The sequence below is a fragment of the Eretmochelys imbricata genome, chromosome 2, assembly GCF_965152235.1.
Source record: "Eretmochelys imbricata isolate rEreImb1 chromosome 2, rEreImb1.hap1, whole genome shotgun sequence".
NCBI classification, from domain to species: Eukaryota; Metazoa; Chordata; order Testudines; family Cheloniidae; genus Eretmochelys; species Eretmochelys imbricata.
In genome coordinates this window covers 160,883,678-160,906,533 of record NC_135573.1, presented here as the reverse complement: position 1 = coordinate 160,906,533, position 22,856 = coordinate 160,883,678, and the positions used below count along the sequence as shown (strand labels likewise).

Genomic DNA, 22,856 nt, shown 5'->3' with positions numbered 1-22,856 from the left:
TCCACACCACCCTAATCTATTACTTACTGGTATATCTGCAGAGGCCATGGTGTTTGTGATGGGGTAGGAACTGAATTTGTTGGACTCACTAACATGGCACTGTATATGTTAGAGGCAACCACCAGTATACAAAGCAGTATGGGTCCAATGATCGCTCCTTCCAATCCTAGGTAATATGCTCCACCAGCTACTGCGAGGCCTGTCAGGTAGGGATGGCCACCTCTGGAATTACAGCATAAGGAGGATAAGTTACTAAGAGCAATATTTTATAACAGCAAATATCATCATTTATGGAAATGTGGATTGATTAGCAAATGTTATTTAGTATATCAAGCTGATGTAACTACAGATTGCTATAAATGTTGCAAGTACAAACATTCTAGTATTATTAATTAGTATTTGATCTTGGTAATGTCCACAATGTAGTAGACACTTTCCACATATTGAAGAAGGGACAGTCTCTGTTCCAAGTAGTTGATTCTAGGTAGGCTTTAGATTTCAAAATGAAATGCTTAAGGCTAATCATAAAACACGATCTTTGTAAAGATTTTTGAATTACAATTTATAAGATGGCTGGCAACATGTGTCTTCGTGTAACCTCTAATTACTGAAACGGTGACCTGTCATGTGTGCCCTAAACTGTACACACTCTAACAAGAATAGTTTGTAGATTCACAACATTTCATATTCTCTCATTGGAATTAGTTTTTATTTGCAGAATGGTAATGGGTAAATGAATGAAAATATCTAAAGACACTTGATTTTAGCCATCTTACTTGTAAAGCATCATAAAGCCATCTACGAAACAGGCTTGGGAGCAGCCTAATAACTGCTATCAAAGATTGTAGCGACTGTCTCAAAGATGATGCCCTTATGTGTTAAGACCTGGCTATCACCCTATCACCTTTCTATACAGTAATACTAAAGCTGCCATTTTAAATACTGCCAATACTAAAGCCCCGCCTCACTAAGGAAATCCTACAGCAGAAGAAGCCAACACTACAAATAAAAGATGGCAAATGAGCCACTTGCAGGGAGGCAACCACATAATTTAAGACTTGGCACTAGCCCACACACAAATGCACGATGGAAAGGCATCCATGAGTACAGCTGGGTTGGGGAAAAAGGAGAAATATCTGATTATTTTCAAAATTAAGCTGAAACTTGAAATAAAAACTTGCTCTACAGTTGTTTAAAAAGAGGAGGGGAAATTTCAAACATATCTAAAAACATCAGGGAAAAAATTATTCAAAATTTCAAAACTTTCTACCACTTCTAGTAAAAAGAACAAAAAAACCCCAAAACCACCCCCTCCCCCAAACCCCAACTAATTAATCTAGCATCTGGAAACCACTCCTAAAAGATGTGTTCTAAAGGGATGATTAAAAATGGGTCAAAATGAGAATATTTTATCTGTACCTCCCCCCCACTGCTGTACTTGAGCAATTCAAATTAAATGGAAAAGTTCCAAAGCAGAAAACTAAAACCCAACCAACAGCATTATGCAAAAACCAAAACCTAGCCTGCTCAGCATCCTTACAGCGCATAAGCCAGCATGCAGACAATAGATACGGAATTATGTGGAGAAGCTTGTAGTAATATAAGTAGCACATATTTTGAGGGGTGGTTTTGGAACTGAATATAAGGGAATGAGAATATTGGCTAGTCAGGCGGAGTTCTGGCGGTTGCTGTCAGTCAAACTTCTACACACAGCACCAAAGACACACGACAGTCCCAACTTATACCACCTGCACTATTGCTGTTCTGATCTTTGTCATTACTGCACAGAGTGGGAGCTCAAAATGTAACACACAACTCAGCTTCACTTGTGATATAAATCAGATCTAATACACAGCAGGGGCAATAGATAATTTGATTATGAGAGGGTGGGATTTAGACAGATCTTTTGTTTCCATCACTTAAAAAAGTGGACTTGTGACTGAATTCTGCAATTCTTTGTAAATTTTTTCAACTATTGTATCAACTTCAATTTTTTTGGTCCAGGTTGCTAAATTACATAGGCAGCTGCTGCAACAAGTTGCCTGACAAGATACAACTAATATCCGTGTATACATTTAGAAAACCCTACATAACCCAATTATAGCTATTTCTAATGCACTTAATCTAATCTACAATGCAGCAGAGTGTTTTTGTTTTATTTAATGGGAACAGTTGGGTTTCTGCTCTGACCCTTAGCAAATTCTCTCTATCACAGACATTTTATAGGCAGTAAACAGCCATCTCATAGCAGTTGAACAACAAAATTCTAATGAATAAATGGAAGAATGAGGTCATTGGCTTTTTAATGACCACTGTCCCTACAAGCATAAATAACCTATCATTGGAGAACAGTAGTAATTTATACTTCACTTACTGGAACAAATTCATTAGAAAGGCAACCAGTGCAATAGTCTGAAGAAACTTAAGACTGTGTATATTTTCAAGGACCAGTTCTCTCTGCACAGTATCATTACTGTCGGATGAGACCAAAAGATTTTAAGACTTCAGCAAATCTTGTCTTCCCACAGAAGAGAAATGAACAGTCTACCTAATGCTCTGATTTGATGAACATCCCTAGGTGCATTATAACAAAATGTAAGCTGTTCCAGGATCTGACTAAAATAATTTAAGTGTCCTACTAGATCAGGGGTGGGCATACCTCGGCCCACGAGACAAATCTAGACTGGGAGACATTTTAAACTGGCCCATGAGCTCCTGCTGCGGAGCCAGGTGAGGGGCTGCACCACATGGCTCAGCCCCGCTCTGGTGCTCCAGCAGGGGCGCCGGATAGGGGGCCGCACCACACGGCCCGGCCTCATTCTGGCGCTCCAGCCGGGTCTCCGGGTCAAGGGCTGCACCACGTGGCTCCCGGAAGCCGCGCGATGGTCCCGCTCTGAGGGTTGGGGGCTGCTCCGTTCTTAGGAGCCAGGGAAGGGACATACAACTGCTTCCGGAAGCCACTTGAGGTAAGCAATTCTCAGAGCCTGAACTCCTGAGCCTCTCCCCATGCCCCAACCCTCTGCCCCAGCCCTGATCCCCGTCCCGTTCTCCAAACCCTCCTGCACCCCAAACCTCTCATCCCCAGCCCCACCCCAGAGCCCGCACCCCCAGCCGGAACCTGCACCCCAACCCTGATCCCCCTCCGAACTCCTCGGTCCCATCCCAGAGCACTCTCCTACACCCCAAACTCCTCATCCCCAGCCGCACCTCACAGCCCGCACCCCCAACCGGAGCCCTCACCCCCTCCCACATCCCAATCCCAATTTAGTGAGCATTCATGGCTCACTATACAATTTCTATTCCCCGATGTGGCCCTCAGGCCAAAAGGTTTGCCCACCCCTGTACTAGATGTACAATTGCTCCTAAAGGCAGAGAAAGTAGCAGTGCCTAAGAGTGTATTTTTATATCTGTACATCACTACAAGGTCGTGACCATTCCTTGCAGATGTGGATCTCAGAGTTATTTTTGTCACCTCCAGACTAGAGCACTGCAATGAGCTCTAATTGGAAAGTTGAAAGCTTCAGCTGCCTGCTTATTATTCAGGATGCAACTGAAGGGTTTGGATGTGACCCTATACAGGTTTGGAGTTTCTCTTCTCTCTCAACAATTGAAATCAGAGAGAAGCTCAAGTTGTTAGGACCACATTTTTAAAGGTATTTAGGTCTAAAGATGCAGATAGGTGTGTAGTGGGACTTCCAACAGTACATAGGTTCTGAACTCCTACAATGGGGGCTGGGTAACTATGTATATCTTTAGGCATCTAAATACCTTTAAAAGTCTGACCTGTAGTCCCTAGATTTTTACATCTGGTGGCTGGTGCCAGAACATTCTTAAGGTGAGCCCCAAACTCCGGTACTCATACTTCAGAACATATTCAACCTGCACATGAAGGGAGTTTGGAAGAAACTTTCACGATGGACTGGTTAATCCATAGTTGCTTACTACTGGGTTTCTTGTGCCTTCCTCTGAAGCATCTGGTACTGGTCATTCTAGAGTGAAGATACTGGACTAGATGGACCATTGGTCTGATACAGTATATATGGCAATTCCTATGCTCCTGTATTTGCTTCCATTCTTGCTCAAGCAAAGCCAGAGTTGGCTGACTTTCAGGGTATGATGCAATACTTATATATGCAGACTACTGCTGAATGGTTGGGTAGAGAAGAGAGTCTTGTGGTAGTACTGACATTCTGAAAAGTGAGATTTTTTATTATTATAATAATATGGTCTCATTAAACTGTTCATGTGCTTAAAACACTGAAAACACCACTATAGTTTGAACAAATAAGTTAATTAAGGCAAGAGTATGATCCAACAGAAAAAAAAATAGCATGCTTTGAGAGGTCTTCAGTGAGACACTTACCCTGATATATCTGAGTAGATTGCTGTGTCTACAAAGTACGTTGGCAACAGGTGAAAAACCAAGAGCAAAATGGCTTTGCATCCTTCTCCTTGGGTGAGCCACAGATCTAGAATTGCAGGTATAGCTGCCCAGTATGTTCCCAGAAATGGAACAGCTCCAAGGATTGCTGCCAATGCTAACATAATAGAGTACACCGTCAGTCAGAAGTTAGGAAGAAGAGATCAGAAAACATAATATTTTACAAAAAATAAAATACTTTGGGTCAGATTCTGCCACCTTTACTGTGCAGACAGCCTCATTTAAATCAGTGGCACCACTTGGAATAAGGAACTAAAAGAAGTGACAGCTCTTCCTTTTTTTTTTTTTTTTTGTTATTACACCTCCTCCAAAATTGTGATACCTAAATTCTTTCCATATTAAAAATGTTTGATTGTGACATAAAAATGGGTGGGAATTAAAAAAAACAAGCAGGAGAAGCAGTCTTGTGAACCCAAGGTAGAAACTTCTATTTCACTCCTGGGAGAATTCTGCATCACTGCACAATTCAGAATTTTGCAGAAATTAATGTTGTATGCACAGAATTTCCTTCTTCTCACACAAATGGGCTGCAGCACTGCTGGCTGCCACTAGGGGCTGCTGGACCCAACAGAGCCCAACTCCCACACAGAAGATCCTGCCAGGGAGAGGGGGATGGAGCTAAAGGGTTCCTGACAGCTACAGTTCCCAGCACCCTCTGAGGGAAGAAAAGGACGGTGCGCAAGAAACTCCATGCAAGCGTAGGACCGAGCATCAGACTGTTTCTCCCTCTGGATGCCTGGGTTCGGGGAGGAAGGCTATCTGGGCAAGGGGGTGGGGATGGAAGAGGGTTCAGGTGTATTGGGCGAGGGGTGGGGGGGACACAGCTAGGCACTTGGAGGGGGAAGGGAGCTGAGAAACAGGAACTGGGTTGTCAGATTTCTTTAGCTCTCTACTTCTGGGGGAAAATTTGTGTGTGTCTGTATTGTTACAGATATTCTTACTGACAGGTATTTTGAAATAAATTACAAAAATAATTGAAATTGGAGTGATTATGTAGTGTTCTTCTGACAAATAAACTTTGCAGAATTTTAAAATATTGTGCGCAGAATTTAACTTTTTGGCACAGAATGCCTCCAAGAGTACTATTTATACACCAATACAGTTGTGATCAGTAATATGGAAATTAAAAAAAAATTGATTTATATTTTTATTATAGACAGGGCTCGTAAAGCTACCTGTTATTATGGTTGTCCAACACTTCCCTTTTTTAAAGGCCCTGTTGTCAGTTGCTTACAACTTTGCTAAATTTTAACCATTTCCACTGAAATTTTACATCATGTCATGTGGCCGTCTCAGGCAGGCCTTTCCCGCCGCCCCCTTTTAAATAAAAGCTTCAGCCATTTCCAAGAATGAGGCTAGGAAAAAATTCTTTGCATAGCTCTACCATCCCATGCTTTGGAGCAGGGACTGGAAATCTCTCAGGGATGTGGCTTTTGCTGTCACCTGGAAGTCTGACCAAATTTAACTGACCTATAAGTCTTTGAACAATGTCAGTTCACACATGTGAACTGACAGTGATTTCAGAGAATTTAGGTGCTAAAGAAGATTCTGTCCTCATTGAGTATGCTCCAGACTCTTACGGCTGCTAATGTCAATCAGATGGGGCATGTGCCAACCCCATGGAGTGAGTGGGCACGCTTCATCCTCTCACAGCTTGTGTGTGCATGAGTGAGAGACAGGCTTATGCATATGCCATCCCCACAGAGCACATGGTCTCTCTAGCCCAGGGCTACAGAAGCAAAGACAGACTTTCCCCGTTGTGGCTGCTCCAGGCTGGAGTGGGGCAGGCAATGGAGCCGACACCAAAAAGCCTCCCTCTCCGTTGCTCTCAATGACAACCCCCAAATGGCACTCTCAAAGCGCAGCAAAGGAAGCAGATTTATTGCAGAAGGGACAAAAACTGGACTGGTTAGAGGGAAAGGAGTAGATTAGGACAAAATGTCTGGTGAGCCTAGGACCTCTCAATGAACGTTAGTTTTGGCATTTCCTTACTTCTGAGTTCTTGAATTTGAAATCTTAAAAGTTCTTTTAGAATAGTTTGCGTGTGTAATTATTAATATTTCAAACAAAGGTATTTATACAGGCAATATTTAATCACTACTGCCACTGCACAATAAATGGATACATAGCTACCATCTGTAAAATAAATAACATTTGCTTTGGTTCTTACCTGATGGTATGAAAACAATATTAATTCCAAATATGGTGTGAGTGAGCCAGGTGTACAGTCCATAGAACCCAGCCATTTTGAGAGAAGCATCAAACACACCTCTAGAATGATCAAAGAAACCCAATTAAACTACTGATTACAAAAGTGGGGGAAATATCAAAACATGTCCAAGTGCATCATACACTAGTGAAGTAAGTTACTTGGTTCAAATTGTAATGAAGAATAAATTATCCATTTGTTCCCTATGCCAAAGGATTCATTCAACCCAAAGTGGATTTTTTGATTTGCCAAAATTTTCTTAATTGTCAGATTCGGTTAAACCCAAAATGATTCCCCCCCATTTTTTCTAAACTGCCTGTGAGCTGAAAATTCAGTTATTCACACCGCTCTACTTACTAGCTTTATGTGCCTTCCCTTGCTAATAATCATCTACATCATCTCTCTGCTAGGGCTTAAGAACCCAATAATTTCAACTTCCTCCTGCTATCCTCTCCCTGCTGCCACCTTACTCCCACATTTTAGGAGCTGTATAACGTATCAAATGTTTTTGAAGGAATTTATATATATCTAGTCATTTAAAATGCACCTATTTGAAGTTTTGAGTATATATACACAACTTAAACATTAGGACTAATGTCTCAAATATGAAATCCTCAAACAGACCTAAACTAGAAGCTTGTCATCAACACAAAACATTCAGCCACTTGCCCAGAAAAGACATGAGGGAGGAAAAAAAAAAGTTTTGCACAGTGACCTGAAAGTCAACAAATTCAGATCAATATGGGTGGCGGGGCGTGGTTTGAAACATTGTTGATGCTTCACTGAAAACACCCTGGACACTATAGCTGATCTCATTTGCCATAGTGTCACATGGAGAAAAGCATAGTCTGAAATAAAATACTTCAGGGCCTGGTTAGTGCAGAATATACAATATATTTTAGTTATGCTAGAAGGAAACAGCTCAAATCTTTACAAGGAAAAACAATCACAGTAAGCAAGCAAAACACCAGAGCTTGTATAAAAACTTCAAAATACTAAGATACTATCATATTTCAATTATTAGATGAAACAATCAGCATTATTTCTGCACTCTCCTTTTCTATTACATTGAATGCAATATGCCAGTTTTCTCTACAAAAGTTTAAAGAATATAATTTTCTTGTAGTGAAAGTCTGTTTACAGAACTAGTTCTGTTTTTAATTACTTACGCTATCAAAATAAATCATATGTGAAGTGTTAGGAAAAAACATAAGTTCTGTTCTGATTAACTGAAATTCCTGTTTTTTACTCAGTAACTTCACAAAACTAGTTTGGCAAGCATTAGTTTAAAACCTGTATACAATTTTGTCTGTAGTTGGTTTCCTTGTCCAAGATCTTTAGAGCAGTGACTTTTAGGTTTTGGTGAGGAAAGCCTTCACAGAGGCTCGCAAAGGAAGTGCTACATATGTACCACCAAGCCCGGAAGGAAGCAGTAAAAAAAACATTTCAACTATACCTACTGAGGGCTCTCCTGTTGGTAACACTAAGAATTCATCTCTTCCCTCCTATCTTCGCCTAATACCTAAACTCTTGCCAAAGCAGTTTCCTCCTCTGTCAGGCTCTTTTAGCTCCTGAACCTATTCCAAGGCGTTCCCTTCTAATGATGAAACAAACCCTTCTTCTACAGAACAAAGAGAGCGGTCTGCAACCATTAAGTGAGGCCCCTAATTGGCGATGTGAATTTTTTTTTTTTTTTTAATTGCTATATAGCTTGTCAGGAGCCTTCAAAAATACGAAAAAAAAATCATAATTAGGAGGATTCTGTTACACTTTAATACTTAAACATTGGTTGCGGGAACCCAAGTTCCAGTATGGGTTAATATAAAACTTTTAAATCCTCAGGTTTATACTGTCCTTTGAAACTGAATATGAGCTGCTATACAAATAAAGTTGAGGTTAATTTTCTAGCCAAAAATCACTGAAAAGTATCCCCACAGTGTGTCTCTGCTTACTGTCTCTTAGAAGATGCTTGTATACTTTGCCAAAATTAGCATGATACATGGTCTCCAAAGAGATTTTTGAGAGTGGATGGATATTAGTTTTCAGTTTATGAGCTCTGGCTTGAGACAGGTGTCTGAGGTACCAACTTCACTTGAAATTAAACTGTTCCACCTACAGCTCCTTGAAAGATTTTTCGGGTACTCAGTCACTGAAAATTTCCCCATAGCCTATGAAAGAAGAGAGGACTGTCCTACTATGATAAATGTAATAGTAAACAGAAACAAACTCCATGAGCCAAAAAATCTTTTGGATTTCTAAATATAACTGTGTGTATTAGAAAACAATTGTAAATCTGCTTTCTGCACACAGGAAAGACCTTGAAACAGAGGATCAAATTCATTTTAACAACAAAGTGAAATCTGTAAGAACTGCATCCACTTATGCCATGCACTCAGCTTAAAAATAAAGGCATTTCAGACACGTCTTTGATAATTAGCAATAGCTAATATATTTTCTTAGTATGCCACAGTTTTAATGAGTATGTAATCTGCACAGATCAGTAAGAATTAATCTCAGTGAGACCATAAAAAATCATCACTATGTATCTTTAGAGCTGTGTATTTACTTAGATAAGTTATTTTTGTTAATTACTTATTGATAATGCAGTAGGCTGAGCTTTTAAGTAAGTTTGATAGTGTTTACACTGATAAGCCAGTTATTCATTATGCATATGCCGTTAAAATAATAAAATCCAGGAAATTGACTGGACAGGCTTAAATTTGTTACACTCAAAACTCTGGATCCAATTTCTGCTATCATAACTATGAAGCATATCTCTGAATGTGAGCCCAGTTAGTCATTTTAGTAACTAATATCAACATTATGCATTATCTCCTCCACCTTTGTGATGACAGACCCTCAGAGCGGTTTTGTGCAAAAATCATAAAGCTCTATATTACCATAAAAAGTGGCAGACCTTTCTGACCCAATTTAGCAAGCTAACATTTTCACTCACACAGGAAGGATTTATTTGTGCTTTTGAACCTGCTCAGATGTGTAATCCAAGAGGGAGGTGTGAATGTTCCTCAGTCTTTACATGTTTCAGCAAAGTCAGAAAGCCAAATGCAAAGGAACACCGTGTGAATGAAACACCACTTGGAGAAGCTGTGGTCTGTAAATGGGATTACAAATTCAAGAACAGTGTATGGCATACCTTGATATTCTTGGTTTATACTTAACTGCAAAAGGCACACACATGATAAAACAAAAGAATAGTAAGTGCGCTCACCTTGTGCTACTCAAGATCAAAATCTGGGGGGTGGGGGGGGATCAGGTTGGATCCCCACCTACTTCTGGATAGTTACATAGCAGCAGTGGCCAGAAACCCACCTCATTTTATCATTTCTACTTAGCCATGAAGTTGTAGATTCTACTATGGTGATTCCTGAATTTTTCCTGTTAGTACTGGATTAGAATGAATGCAGTGAGGCTAGAGTTTCCTGTTAATTTCTTTGTGAAATTTACAGTGATTCTCTCTAATTAGGACTTAAATGAGTTGGCTCCTGGTGATCTCACGCTACCTTTCCCCCATGAGATACCTCTGAGATCACAGGAGGCAAACAGCCCCTAGTCCTACAAAGAAAAGGTGGAAGGACGACATTTAGAAGTTAGGGTTTCTGGACTGTGAAATCTACTTCATGTTTCAGCTGAAAGTATTATTTTACTTCCAGAGCTCTCTACAAGGCCTACTTGTTTTCTAAAGCTTTTCCTGAGCACTGGGGAAAGAGGAGCAAGTGGACTGGGCTGGAGGGAGAGTTTTCATCCGAGGGAGTAGAGTGGGCTTATGTGGGATGAATTTATTGGACACTATCCTAAACTACCAACATGTTTTTATATTAAGGGTACACACGCTGAGCATTGGATGCAAATATAATTAAAAATTGGAAAAAATATGCCGTTCCAACAACTTGTAAAACATAGCATTCCACTGAGTACAGTGAATAGCATGTCAGAAGCCAGCTGGTGGCCCGTCACAGCACAAAGGCCAGTAATCTTCACTGTAGTAGGGATAAGGGAGCTCAAGCAACCTAGAATACTTGGTTACTTTTCATCTCTCAGAGAGGTTCAGGAGATACACAAAAGGAAGAAAAGGAGGACTTGTGGCACCTTAGAGACTAACCAATTTATTTGAGCATAAGCTTTCGTGAGCTACAGCTCACTTCATCGGATGCATTCAGTGGAAAATACAGTGGGGAGATTTTATATACACAGAGACCATGAAACAATGGGTGTTACCATACACACTAAGGAGAGTGATCAGGTAAGGTGAGCTATTACCAACAGGAGGCGGGGGTGAGCGGGGCGGGGGTGATCTTTTGTAGTGATAATCAACGTGGGCCATTTCCAGACAATTAACTTAGGCTTGAATAAAGACTGGGAGTGGATGTGTCATTACACAAAGTAAAATTATTTCTCCATGTTTGTCGCTCCCCCGCCCCCCGCCCGTTCCTCACACGTTTTTGTCAACTGCTAGAAATGGCCCACCTTGATTATCACTAGAAAAGGGCCCCCCACGCACACCCCTGCTCTCCTGCTGGTAATAGCTCACCTTACCCGATCACTCTTGTTACAGTGATTAGGTTACAGCTTGTCAGTTAGATTTTTTGTGAAAAGCCATGACTTTTAGCCCTCTTAAAAGAGTTTGCCCTATCAATATAAAAACTAAACAATATTTCTTTATATATCCAATTCCACCATGAAAATGTGGAAGGAAAAATTATAGTAAAGTAATTGACTGATTCAGTAAAATTCAGAGACCACTCTACTAAACAAAATGAGATGAGATCAACACTACTTTTGTCCTTAGGAGAAGGTGTATACAGGATCAAGCATGTTTGCCATCAGAGCCTGCTGTTGAGAAAAATCTCTTGGCTAATGTTACAGCCACAAAGAAAAACTATGAATGGGCAATGTGAAGGAATAGGTAGATGAGTTTTCAAATTGTAGGAGACTTGTGAAAATAACATTTAAATACCACAAACTCATCCATTTACAAATCTGGGAATACACTTCTACCATACCCTTAAGCCATTTTACTAGATTAGGAGGGGGGAAAAGACTTGGCCTCATCCCCAGCACAGTAAAAAGGTAAGCAGAGATAGTTATGTACACTTTAGCTGTAAATCAACATAGGATTGTCTTTATGAGACATAAAATGTTCCAAAATAAAACAGTCAATGGAACAGAACTGGACCACCTTTAAGTTTAGTCGGTATATCAGCTTTAAAAGACTTCCTCCAACATGACTTCTTAGAAGATCTTTCCCATAATTTCTACAGCAAAGATGTGATTGACTAAAGAAATGCAGGGTACATCTACACGGCAATTAGACCTCCAGTCAGCTGGCACTGGCCAGCCGCAGGTCTCAGGTTAAGGGCTTTTTAATTGCAGTGCCGACATTTGGGCTCAGGCGGCAGCCCAAGCTCTGGAACCCTCCAACCTCACAGCTTTTTAGAGCCTGGGGCTCCATCCAGAGCATCTACACTGCAATTAAACAGCCTCTGAGCCAGAGTCAGCTGGCACGGGCCAGCTGCAGGATTTGAATGGCAGTGTAGACATACCCACAGTGACCCCAGCTTCAATAGCCCAGCAACCACACTATTAGGAGAGATGTGGGCTTGAAGAACAACAACAGAAAATCACTCAGGTCCTGTCCTGCCAGAGCTTTAGAACATTTCAACGTGTCTACATTCTCTGGCATAGAACACTGAACATTGTGTGTTCCAGTTTGTGACAAACAAGTCTACATATGGATTAGTCCACTTAAACAAAAAAACAAAAACAAAAAATCCAACCACTGATTCCTTTGAAGACCACTTAGGCCTGTTCATAGTAGCAACTTAAGGTGGTTTTCACTCCTCCAGAAGCAGATGAGAAAGCATTGACCTTGTTCATGGTGCACCATTCCTGAGATCTACTGCATCTTTTCATAGCCAGACCAAGATCCTCCCTGCCTATTCAAGTAACAGTCTGCCACAATATTACTAAACAATTAAAAAAAGGAGTAATACTAATCCTGTGCAGGGAGAAGGTTAGGATTGTGACTGCTCAGGCTGGTGAAGAGAGGAAATGATGGATTGCTATCAGGTAGAGATTTTATTTTGCATCCAAGGAGCATGCACATGCATGACCCTGACAGTTTACTGCATTGAGAGGGGTGGCAACTTGCAAGACAGTGCTTGTTACTCCTAACGTGGATCTGTAGAAGCAAAATAATGAGAAGAAAGTTAAAGTTACATAGTTAATCTCTCAAAATGTCTGGAAATGCCATAGTTAAAGTTGCACACTCAACCTTAAAAATGCCTCCTCATATGTATGTGTAGCAATACAGTCTAATTACATTACCACATACAATTTCTCAAATACACTATAAAATTTTTCTACATTCTTAGATATGCATGTGTAGGATGCTCTAATTCTTTTTAGCAACACATTCACTGTCTTAGCCATTATCTCCTTATTCCCACACATATCCAGTACAAGTTCTCTCACGAAGTACACATCTTAATAATTTTGTCAGCACCTGGGTAGTTCACAATTTTTTTTTCCAACCACCTACGCAGACTTTCTTAGAAATTAGGCAACATGACAACTAACTACCAGGCGAGCTGAGTTAGCAACACTCGTGGCCTACATGTGTCAGCAAATTCTCACTACCCTTGTTCTTGATGTATGTCATGTAACAGTTTAATTTTCATATAAATTAATTTAATGGATTTTTGGTATATGGACAATAGTATGCAGTACTAGAAAATGTGATGTATTTAATGGTGTAGAAAAAGCTGTACATTGTGTGTGTGTGTGCGCACACACACACACACACACACACACCTGTGTATAGTTTTATATCAGGTTAATTAAGCAACTCTATATTACATGGTATTTAAATATACTTGTATATATCATGTACTTTTAATATATATCTTATACTGTACACAATTATATAATAGTCCTCCTACAATTTCATACCTTAATTGTATGTAAATCTGTTTATATACACTTATAAACATATACCATACAGATATATAAATATTATATATGTTTATTTATATACGATCTAGAGGAAAACTGGATGAGAATGGAAATACACAAATAGCACTTTCTGGAAACCTGCTGTCTGCCTGGGGAAAGAAATTTTAGCTTTTTAAAATTACTGACCCCCATATATTGCGCGTCGATAGATCTGGTTGAGAGAACTAACAGATCAGGCACATGAGGCAGATGGTAGCCACAAAAACAGAATGAAAATCCTAGGTAGGTTACAATACTGACCGCGTTGGTTCGAAAATATGGAAGCCCTTACACAACCAGCTAATGTTAGCTAAATACACCTCATTTCCCTAGTCTAGAGAGAGCCTAGAAGAGGATAATATTTTCTCAGTATCAGATCATGCAGACAAGTGATTCTGTACATTAAGAGTAGTATATTACTAAGGTCCCATATGCTTTTTTGCAGCTTGACCTAAATGCTGCAGTGGAGAGTTATGGAAGACTAGAAATTCTGTAGTAACTCTGGAGAAGTTAAAAAATAAATGGGAGGCAGGTTTGTAGAGTAATATGAATGAATAAACTGAATGCCTTTTCCTATTTAATTTTATATTAAAATTAAATTTATATTCACCCTGAACATTAATTTTCAACAGTAACTGGCTCTTATCTAATGCTTTTCATCAGTAGATCTCAAAGCTCTTTAGAAAGGAGATCCATGTCATTACACCATTTTACAGATGGAGAAATGGAGGCACAGAGAAGGGAAGTGACTTGCTTAAGGTCAACAAGCAGGTCAGTGGCAGAGCTGGGAATAAAACCCAGTTCTCCTGAATCTCAGTCCCATGCTCTATCCCCTAGGCCACACTCAGAGAATGGTATTAGTCCAGCCACTGCAGCCATCAGGGAAAACTGGAGATTTGAAATAAAGTGGGTGATAGTTTAGGATTTTGGAACACAGGAAGGTATTGGAGGCTATTTTAAGCTGGGAAATAAGCAAGTTAGCTGGTTATTTCTGTTAAAATTACCAGCAGTAATTAACCAAGTTAGTTAATTATGACATTTAACTTATCATTAGGTTTCAAAATTAACGCTTCACTGTGATCATCAGGTAGTTCATCCTTTCTTTAGAGCTAGTGTCTACCTCATTCTGCACATCACTGAATTCATTTGGAATGTTGAATCTGAAAGGTTTTCACCACCAAAGCCAAAGTGTAGATTCTGGTACACAAATCTGATTCAAAAAGTGGATTCTATGCTGATTTCAGAAAGGCAAAAGGGGAAGGAAGGAAGGAAAATTTTGGAAATGCCATTTTTAACCTTCTACCCCCCACTCGATTCATATATTATACTCACTGAAAACAAATGAACACTATATACACACAGAGACAAGAACTATAAATTGTGAAAATGTAACTTTTCTGCATTCTTGTGAACAATAAATCTCTGTAAAAGATACTTCTGGTACTGAAAGGACAGACAGTGCATGCAGGCTTCTTTCAAGACTTAGTTTGTTAACATTTGTTTAATAAAAACTCACTCAATTAAAAAGGTATACTATTAACACTGCAGTCAAAAATTCACACATTCTAGCTTTCCTGAGCATATTATACACTTTTACCCTTAATATGCTGGAAGACCATTGTTTTCTCTGGGAACTGTATCACCATCTCATCTTCTTGACTATTTGACTATTCTGTGAAAGCAATAACCTGGATACATTTAGGTGACTGATCAGCTTTTGCATAGCACAGCTCTCTACATCTAAGTTACTACAATAAAAGCTGTTTTATCTGGCACTTCACCAACTGGAAACCTCTATAAACTGCCATTTCTGATCTTCATTGAAATTTTGGTTGGTGCTGGGTTGGCAGGGGGTTTTGGTGTGGGAGTGGGTGCGGAGCATGGGCTCTGGGAGGGAGTTTGGGTGCGGGAGGGGGCTCAGAGTAAGGGCACAGGAGAGGATGCGGGGTGCCGGATCCAGGGGCCGCATACCTTGAGCACCCCACAAGTGGCGACCTATCCCTGCTACTCCTAGGTGAAGGCGTGACGGGCGGCTCTGTGCGCTACCTCCACCCCACCCTGAGTCCTGCCTCCGCAGATCCCACTGGCTGGGAACCATGGCCAATGGGAGCTGCAGGGGCGGCACCTGAGGGCAGAGGCAGTGCACAGAGCCGTGCCTTCGCCTAGGAGCAGCTGGGACAGGTCGCTGCTAGCGGGGAGCCGCCCGAAGTGAGTGCCCCTCAGATCCGGCACCCCCTCCCAGTGGCCCGAGACCTCTCCTATACTCAAACTCCTTCCCAGAGCCTGTGCCCCAACTCTGCACTCCCTCCTGCACCCAAACTCCCTCCATCTTAGTTAACCAGCATTTTTCACTTACCGGAATTCCCCATTCCCCCAACTACTGGATAAAACAGCTTTTACTGTAAATAAAAGTTCTCAAGTGTTAATAGAAACCTGGATTGTTCAATCAAGGCACTGTAGGTCTCTGCATCAAACATTGCCTTTTCGCTTTTAGGCAACTTTGGTTCAGCCCCTTTCTTCGTCAGGAGAACCTTTTCTTAAAAATCTGGAGGCCATTTCCTTTTTAGGAAAAACTCAGATCATTTGGGAGAATTTTCTATAACCAAGACTCTCAAGATTTTTAAACGTATTAAAAATGGATGAAGAAAATAACGATAACACTACTCATCTTCCTGATGTTACAAAACTTGAGCTGTTGCTAAGAAGAATGTTTCAAGAATCCAGTCAAAACACTGAACTGGTCTTATGACTTCTATAACACTGGTCAGCCCCCACCAAAAACTGAAAGCTGCAGTAACTTTAAGCCACAGCCATACCCGTGTGCATGCACTCATGTGAAAATATCGCACACACTAAATTGCACTGAGGCCGTGACAACATGCAACTTAGTAATGTGCAATATCTCCACCAGAGCAAGCAGAATGGAAGCTTCAGGGAAGAAGGGTATGGTGCATTCAGGAAGAGAACGACATGCTGCTAAGGGAAAGGAAAATGGTTCAGGCAAAGGTGTGCATGCTGCTACTAAAGAGATCCACGAACTTGAGAATTACCACTTCATCCAATCAGAAATGAGGAGACAAAACATGTATCCCTAAAAGTAGAGGGATGATGCTATCAAGGTGGTAATAGTCACAGACACAGTGAAATAGTTGGGTGATTATGAACTAACTTCATACAAAGGACTTTAAAGCCTGAATCGAAAACTGACAGCTTCAAGTACCCTGGGAAAGCCGTTATCTGGTAATTTACACCCCAGCTCTCAAAGTACTGCTTTATTTTAAAACAATTACGTTCTGAGTATTTCACTTACTGAAGTATTAATGACTAATAGATTCAGAAGTCCTGTAAAATCTAATAATGCTAGTTCATATCTGAAACAAGTTTTCTTGTTAGTCTTGAGTGAAAGCCTCAGCAAATATTTCCATCAGCTCAAAACCTTCTTTGGCCAACTAACACTGCATGTTTGTTTGTTTGTTTTTCCCCAAAAGTCACCAACGCTGCTGCTAGCTCGGCCATAGAAAGTTCTTTATGGAACGATGGAAGGTATGTTCTCTCCCAGCCACGGAGCATTTGCCTCTGCAGCATCCCCAAGACCTCCTGGCCTAGGGAGCGAGAAGTCTCAAGTGGTAGTGCAGATGGCATGACTGGGTCAGCCCAAAACTGTATTTTATTTATAATTTTGAATCATATCCCACATGCACAAAATTCAATACAGAGGATCACTTTAAACTAGACAGGACACGTTTCTTATACTAACAAAATCACCAGCATATTTTTAACAATACCATTAATTTAAATACATAATACTTCTAACTCTCCTAGGGGTACTCTGAAAATCAACACTAACTCCCAATAATTCTAATTTACTCAGACCTCATATGAATGAATTATTAAGGAAATAAACAAATAGTCTACAGATGTAGAATTGATCCGATTATAGTCTCATTACTTTGATTAATTGTGAAATGTAAGCACACGCAGGTTCAGTATCAAGACACATGGCAAATCTTGGTTTATTTCGTCAAACAATTAAAGATTGGTCCCCTTGGTCTTAATCTAACAAATGGAAATTTCAGTCACCATAACTGGTAATAAATGACACAGATCACTGAATGGAACAATGGTTGTTCTAGCATGCAACAGAACCCTGAAGAATTGTGTAAGTCTGCCAAACATGTTATTTCATGGAAGATTAACAACCCCTATTGCCCCTCTTCCACCATGGGTTCTGGCTGAATTTTAAGAAATACACTTTACTACTGAAGTATCATTCATTACACCCTTGGATTGCCAAACAATCCAGTTGACTGATGTAGGTTCTTTCTTAATAATTCAAGATAAGTTTAGGATGGATTATTTTTAGTTCTAACTATGTCAACCTAAGCACTATGCCTCTCCTGAAGGTGGAATTATTAGGTCGGTGTAGTTGGTGACTTACATTGACAGGAGCAACGTTGTAGTGTAGACACTTACAGAGTTAGGTCAACGTAAACTGTCAAATATAAACCAAGCCTGGGGGTAAGAGAGAGTGTTGGAATTTATGGGGTGTGTGGAAAACAACTGTATTAGCAACACAGTAACTAGTTGACCACTAGGGGCATGTTTGGGGGTAGCGGTGGGAAATCCCTGTAAGGAAAAATTATTTATCTTGTTATTTTGCAGGGTTTTACATGTGGGTCTCATGCCTACAGTAAGTACTTACTTAACTTAACATTTTTGACCTTCTAAAACACCCAAAACTTGGTTTAAGAGCTCTATCCTGCTTAGCTTGCACCAATCTCAAGCACATCATAGACCCCGAACATGCCCAGTCATCTCTTTTGAAGAGCAGAAAAATAAGATCTTCTCTAATTATGTTTAAAAAAGAATTCAAGGAAGGAATAATCCCAGATATGAAAGGACAACAGATAAAAGAGCTGCCTTCCAACTCTGAAGGAATCTTACAAGTGATCTTGGTAAAGAATGAAAATCACAAGGTAAGTAAATATACCATATCTGTGTCAGATTCTCAAATTTAGAGAGAATCTTGTCGGATGTTGCTAATTAAAGAGTGTAATTACAAATTAAATAAGGGCTACTACTCACAGGTATGATTTATTTATTTATTTTAAATAAAAGGTTGTAAGATACCTCACAAGGCATGGAACAATAAAAGCTTTTCTGAACATATGCCAACAAAAACTTCGCATCAATGTCACTGGTTTCCATGAAAGAACATTCTGACACTGAAAAACTCAAATGGGTGGGAGGAGTTAGTCTTATATAGAAAGAAAAGGAGTACTTGTGGCACCTTAGAGACTAACAAATGTATTTGAGCATAAGCTTTCGTGAGCTACAGCTCACTTCATCGGATGCATTCATCCACTGAATGCATCCGATGAAGTGAGCTGTAGCTCACGAAAGCTTATGCTCAAATACATTTGTTAGTCTCTAAGGTGCCACAAGTACTTCTTTTCTTTTTGAGGATACAGACTAACACGGCTGCTACTCTGAAACCTGTCCTATATAGAAGTACTACAAGATAAGGGGACCATATAAGCAGTATTCTTCCTTAGAGACTGAATCTGTGCAAACTCTGTAAAAGTACTGAGCAAAACTAATAGGTTGCTTTGCATACAGCCATGATTTAAACATTCCTGTGACTGACAAAGGAAACCGTTCAGTGTTGGATAGAATAAATCTTCACCTTTACCTGACTAACTGCAGGCCTGCCAGATCATAGCAGTGAGAAATAAAATCAGTCATTTCAACACAATTCTTTAAGTTACGGTATTACCTAGGGAACCAGTATTAAAAAAACAAAACAAAACAAAACAAAGAAAACATTGGATTAATTTTCTAATGTCTTAAATTCATTCCAAGTTCAACCCTAGGACTTAGGGCAGTTTACACTATAACGTAATTCCAGGGTTCAAACTCAGGCTCAACTCTAACCCTCCTTTCATCTACACACAAATTGCGTTAACCCAGGGCTCAGATCCAGGATCCCAGGACCCTGCAGGGGTGGAAGGCCTGAGCCTGACCCAAACTTAGACCCAGGGTTCAAGCCTTATGCTTTGTAGTGTAGATGCTGTCCTAGTGGACTCGGGCTCTGGGAGTTTGCCAACAGTATTCCACAGTCCCACAGGCTGACACTCTTTGTCCTCTGGAGTCAGGTTTGGTGGACATTCAAGTTTTCCCACAGCGCATCACAAACAAAGGGCTAGAGCAACCATATTTTGGGGAGGGTGCTAGGAAATCTGGGATACAGGTGGTTGGACTCAAGTGTGCATAATGCAGTAGAGATACTGGATCCCCAGGCTGGAACCCAGGGTTCAACAGGTAATGGCAGGGTCTGCTAACGCAAGCTCTGCTAACCCTGGGTTTACACTGCAGGAAAGGCACACCTTCAGAGGCATGATTCAAAGCGGGATCCACGTGAATGTATGCTCCAAGTACTTAGAAGACTATTTATGGGCTGTTGCACTGCCCAGTTGGGCGTCTAGCTCCCCAATGCCATTCTCAACTGCACCTCCACAATCTGAATTAATGAGAAGGGAACAATCAGGAGTGGAACACATGGCACACAGCAGAGGGCCAACCTGAGATGGGTTTGTCCACACAGAGGCTCATAGCTCAATCAGTTCAGAGAGAAGGTGTCATCAACTTCACGGACGTGGCGTCAATGGAACACAGAAGAATAAAAACCACTACTGATTGTCCACAGGAGACCAAACTGTAATTGGTGCAGGCAACTGGTTCATCAAATCTTTGCTGAATGACTGCTGAAAGCCAAGGTACAGGTCGGGCTTCTGAAGCCTCTCACTGACCCGAAAAATTGAGGCAGAACCCTTGAAGCATGAATCTTTTTTGGTTGTACTTTCCCTGTTCCTATGAGTGCATCTTACCTATCATTTGGAAGTATTTCAAATTCTGGGCACTAACTCATTTTAAATAATAAATAGTAAGTAAACCAGCTGCATAGTTATGCCCTGTTGAAAAAACACCAATGTACCAACTAAAATTGTTGCTATTGATTGGAAATCTGGACAAAGGATACCCTGAATCTTGTTTAAAGAACTATGAACACTAGGAGCCATAGCTGAAGTTGAGAATCACTGGGTAACATTTATGAGGCAGCTTCTTCACTGACCACTATCAGGAAAGGACTGACTGAAATGTTCTGGGGCCTCAACTCAGGTACCTGGAACATGCCCGGTCAGGTAGTTTTTAGAGCAGTGGTTCTCAACCCAAGGCCCAATCAACACACAGCTGCAGCCCCACATAATATATATACTAACTATGGCCCATAGCAAGTTATGTGGGGCTGCAGCCCACATACTAGAGAGAGAGCTGCATATGAAGCCCATAATGGTAAATAGGTTGAGAATCACCGGTTTAGAGGAATGAGAACCAAGAGTGAGAATTATGCACTCATGATACCTTTAGAGAAGATTATTAATTTCATTTCTGGTAGCCCCCATTACACTAATATCTCTAGGTTATTTGGCAGAGTTGGGTGCACAGAGATGTTTTGAGGCTGTATTAATGTTTGTAAAATGCTCTGAGAGTCTAAGATGAAAGGAACTAGAGGAGTGCAATTATGATGTTATAATTCATATCAGCACAGTATCTTGATCCTACTACTGTACATCCCAGACTACTATTCATCAGCATGTGATTTAACTAAGGCTACAATTATGTGACGGCGGTCACCACTGTCATGGAACCCCTGAATTTTGCCATTTATGTGCTGCCCTGCTTTACCAGTTTGTTAGTATACTTTGATCAGCTGCCATTCATTAACATTTCGCTAGTAGCTCTGATCTAGTAGGGGAAGCAAAAGTGGATGGGAATCTGGGAGGCAATGACCATGAGTTGGTTGAGTTCAGGATCCTGACACAGGGAAGAAAGGTAAGCAGCAGGATACGGACCCTGGACTTCAGGAAAGCAGACTTCGACTCCCTCAGGGAACGGATGGGTAGGATTCCCTGGGGGACTAACATGAAGGGGAAAGGAGTCCAGGAGAGCTGGCTGTATTTCAAGGAATCCCTGTTGAGGTTACAGGGACAAACCATCCCGATGTGTCGAAAGAATAGTAAATATGGCAGGCGACCGGCTTGGCTTAACGGTGAAATCCTAGCTGATCTTAAACATAAAAAAGAAGCTTACAAGAAGTGGAAGGTTGGACATATGACCACGGAAGAGTATAAAAATATTGCTCGGGCATGTAGGAATGAAATCAGGAGGGCCAAATCGCACCTGGAGCTGCAGCTACCGAGAGATGTCAAGAGTAACAAGAAGGGTTTCTTCAGGTATGTTGGCAACAAGAAGAAAGCCAAGGAAAGTGTGGGCCCCTTAATGAATGAGGGAGGTAACCTACAGAGGATGTGGAAAAAGCTAATGTGCTCAATGCTTTTTTTGCCTCTGTCTTCGCTAACAAGGTCAGCTCCCAGACAGCTGCACTGGGCATCACAACACGGGGAATAGATGGCCAGCCCTCTGTGGAGAAAGAGGTGGTTAGGGACTATTTAGAAAAGCTGGACGTGCGCAAGTCCATGGGGCCGGACGAGTTGCATCCGAGAGTGCTAAAGGAATTGGCAGCTGTGATTGCAGAGCCATTGGCCATTATCTTTGAAAACTCGTGGCGAACGGGGGAAGTCCCGGATGACTGGAAAAAGGCTAATGTAGTGCCAATCTTTAAAAAAGGGAAGGAGGAGGATCCTGGGAACTACAGGCCAGTCAGCCTCACCTCAGTCCCCGGAAAAATCATGGAGCAGGTCCTCAAAGAATCAATCCTGAAGCACTTACATGAGAGGAAAACGATCAGGAACAGTCAGCATGGATTCACCAAGAGAAGGTCATGCCTGACTAATCTAATCGCCTTCTATGATGAGATTATTGGTTCTGTGGATGAAGGGAAAGCAGTGGATGTATTGTTTCTTGACTTTAGCAAAGCTTTTGACATGGTCTCCCACAGTATTCTTGTCAGCAAGTTAAAGGAGTATGGGCTGGATGAATGCACTATAAGGTGGGTAGAAAGTTGGCTAGATTGTCGGGCTCAACGGGTAGTGATCAATGGCTCCATGTCTAGTTGGCAGCCGGTGTCAAGTGGAGTGCCCCAAGGGTCAGTCCTGGAGCTGGTTTTGTTCAATATCTTCATAAATGATCTGGAGGATGGTGTGGATTGCACCCTCAGCAAATTTGCGGATGATA

General features: G+C 40.9%; 1 protein-coding gene across 4 annotated transcripts in view; it reads right to left on the bottom strand.

Moving 5' to 3' along the window:
* TMEM245 (transmembrane protein 245) overlaps nt 1–22,856 on the bottom strand; it is a 125,048-nt gene that overhangs the window by 7,053 nt on the left and 95,139 nt on the right. For 2 of the 4 annotated variants that reach the window (XM_077810922.1, XM_077810923.1), the window contains 3 exons: nt 6,612–6,712; nt 4,364–4,538; nt 28–222 (listed from right to left, as the gene is read on the bottom strand). In XM_077810922.1, coding sequence (XP_077667048.1) covers nt 28–222; nt 4,364–4,538; nt 6,612–6,712 — 471 coding nt within the window. Of the gene's footprint in view, nt 1–27; nt 223–4,363; nt 4,539–6,611; nt 6,713–9,606; nt 12,850–22,856 lie in introns of those variants that run through there. The other 2 variants (XR_013345259.1, XR_013345258.1) reach the window with 2 other exon arrangements.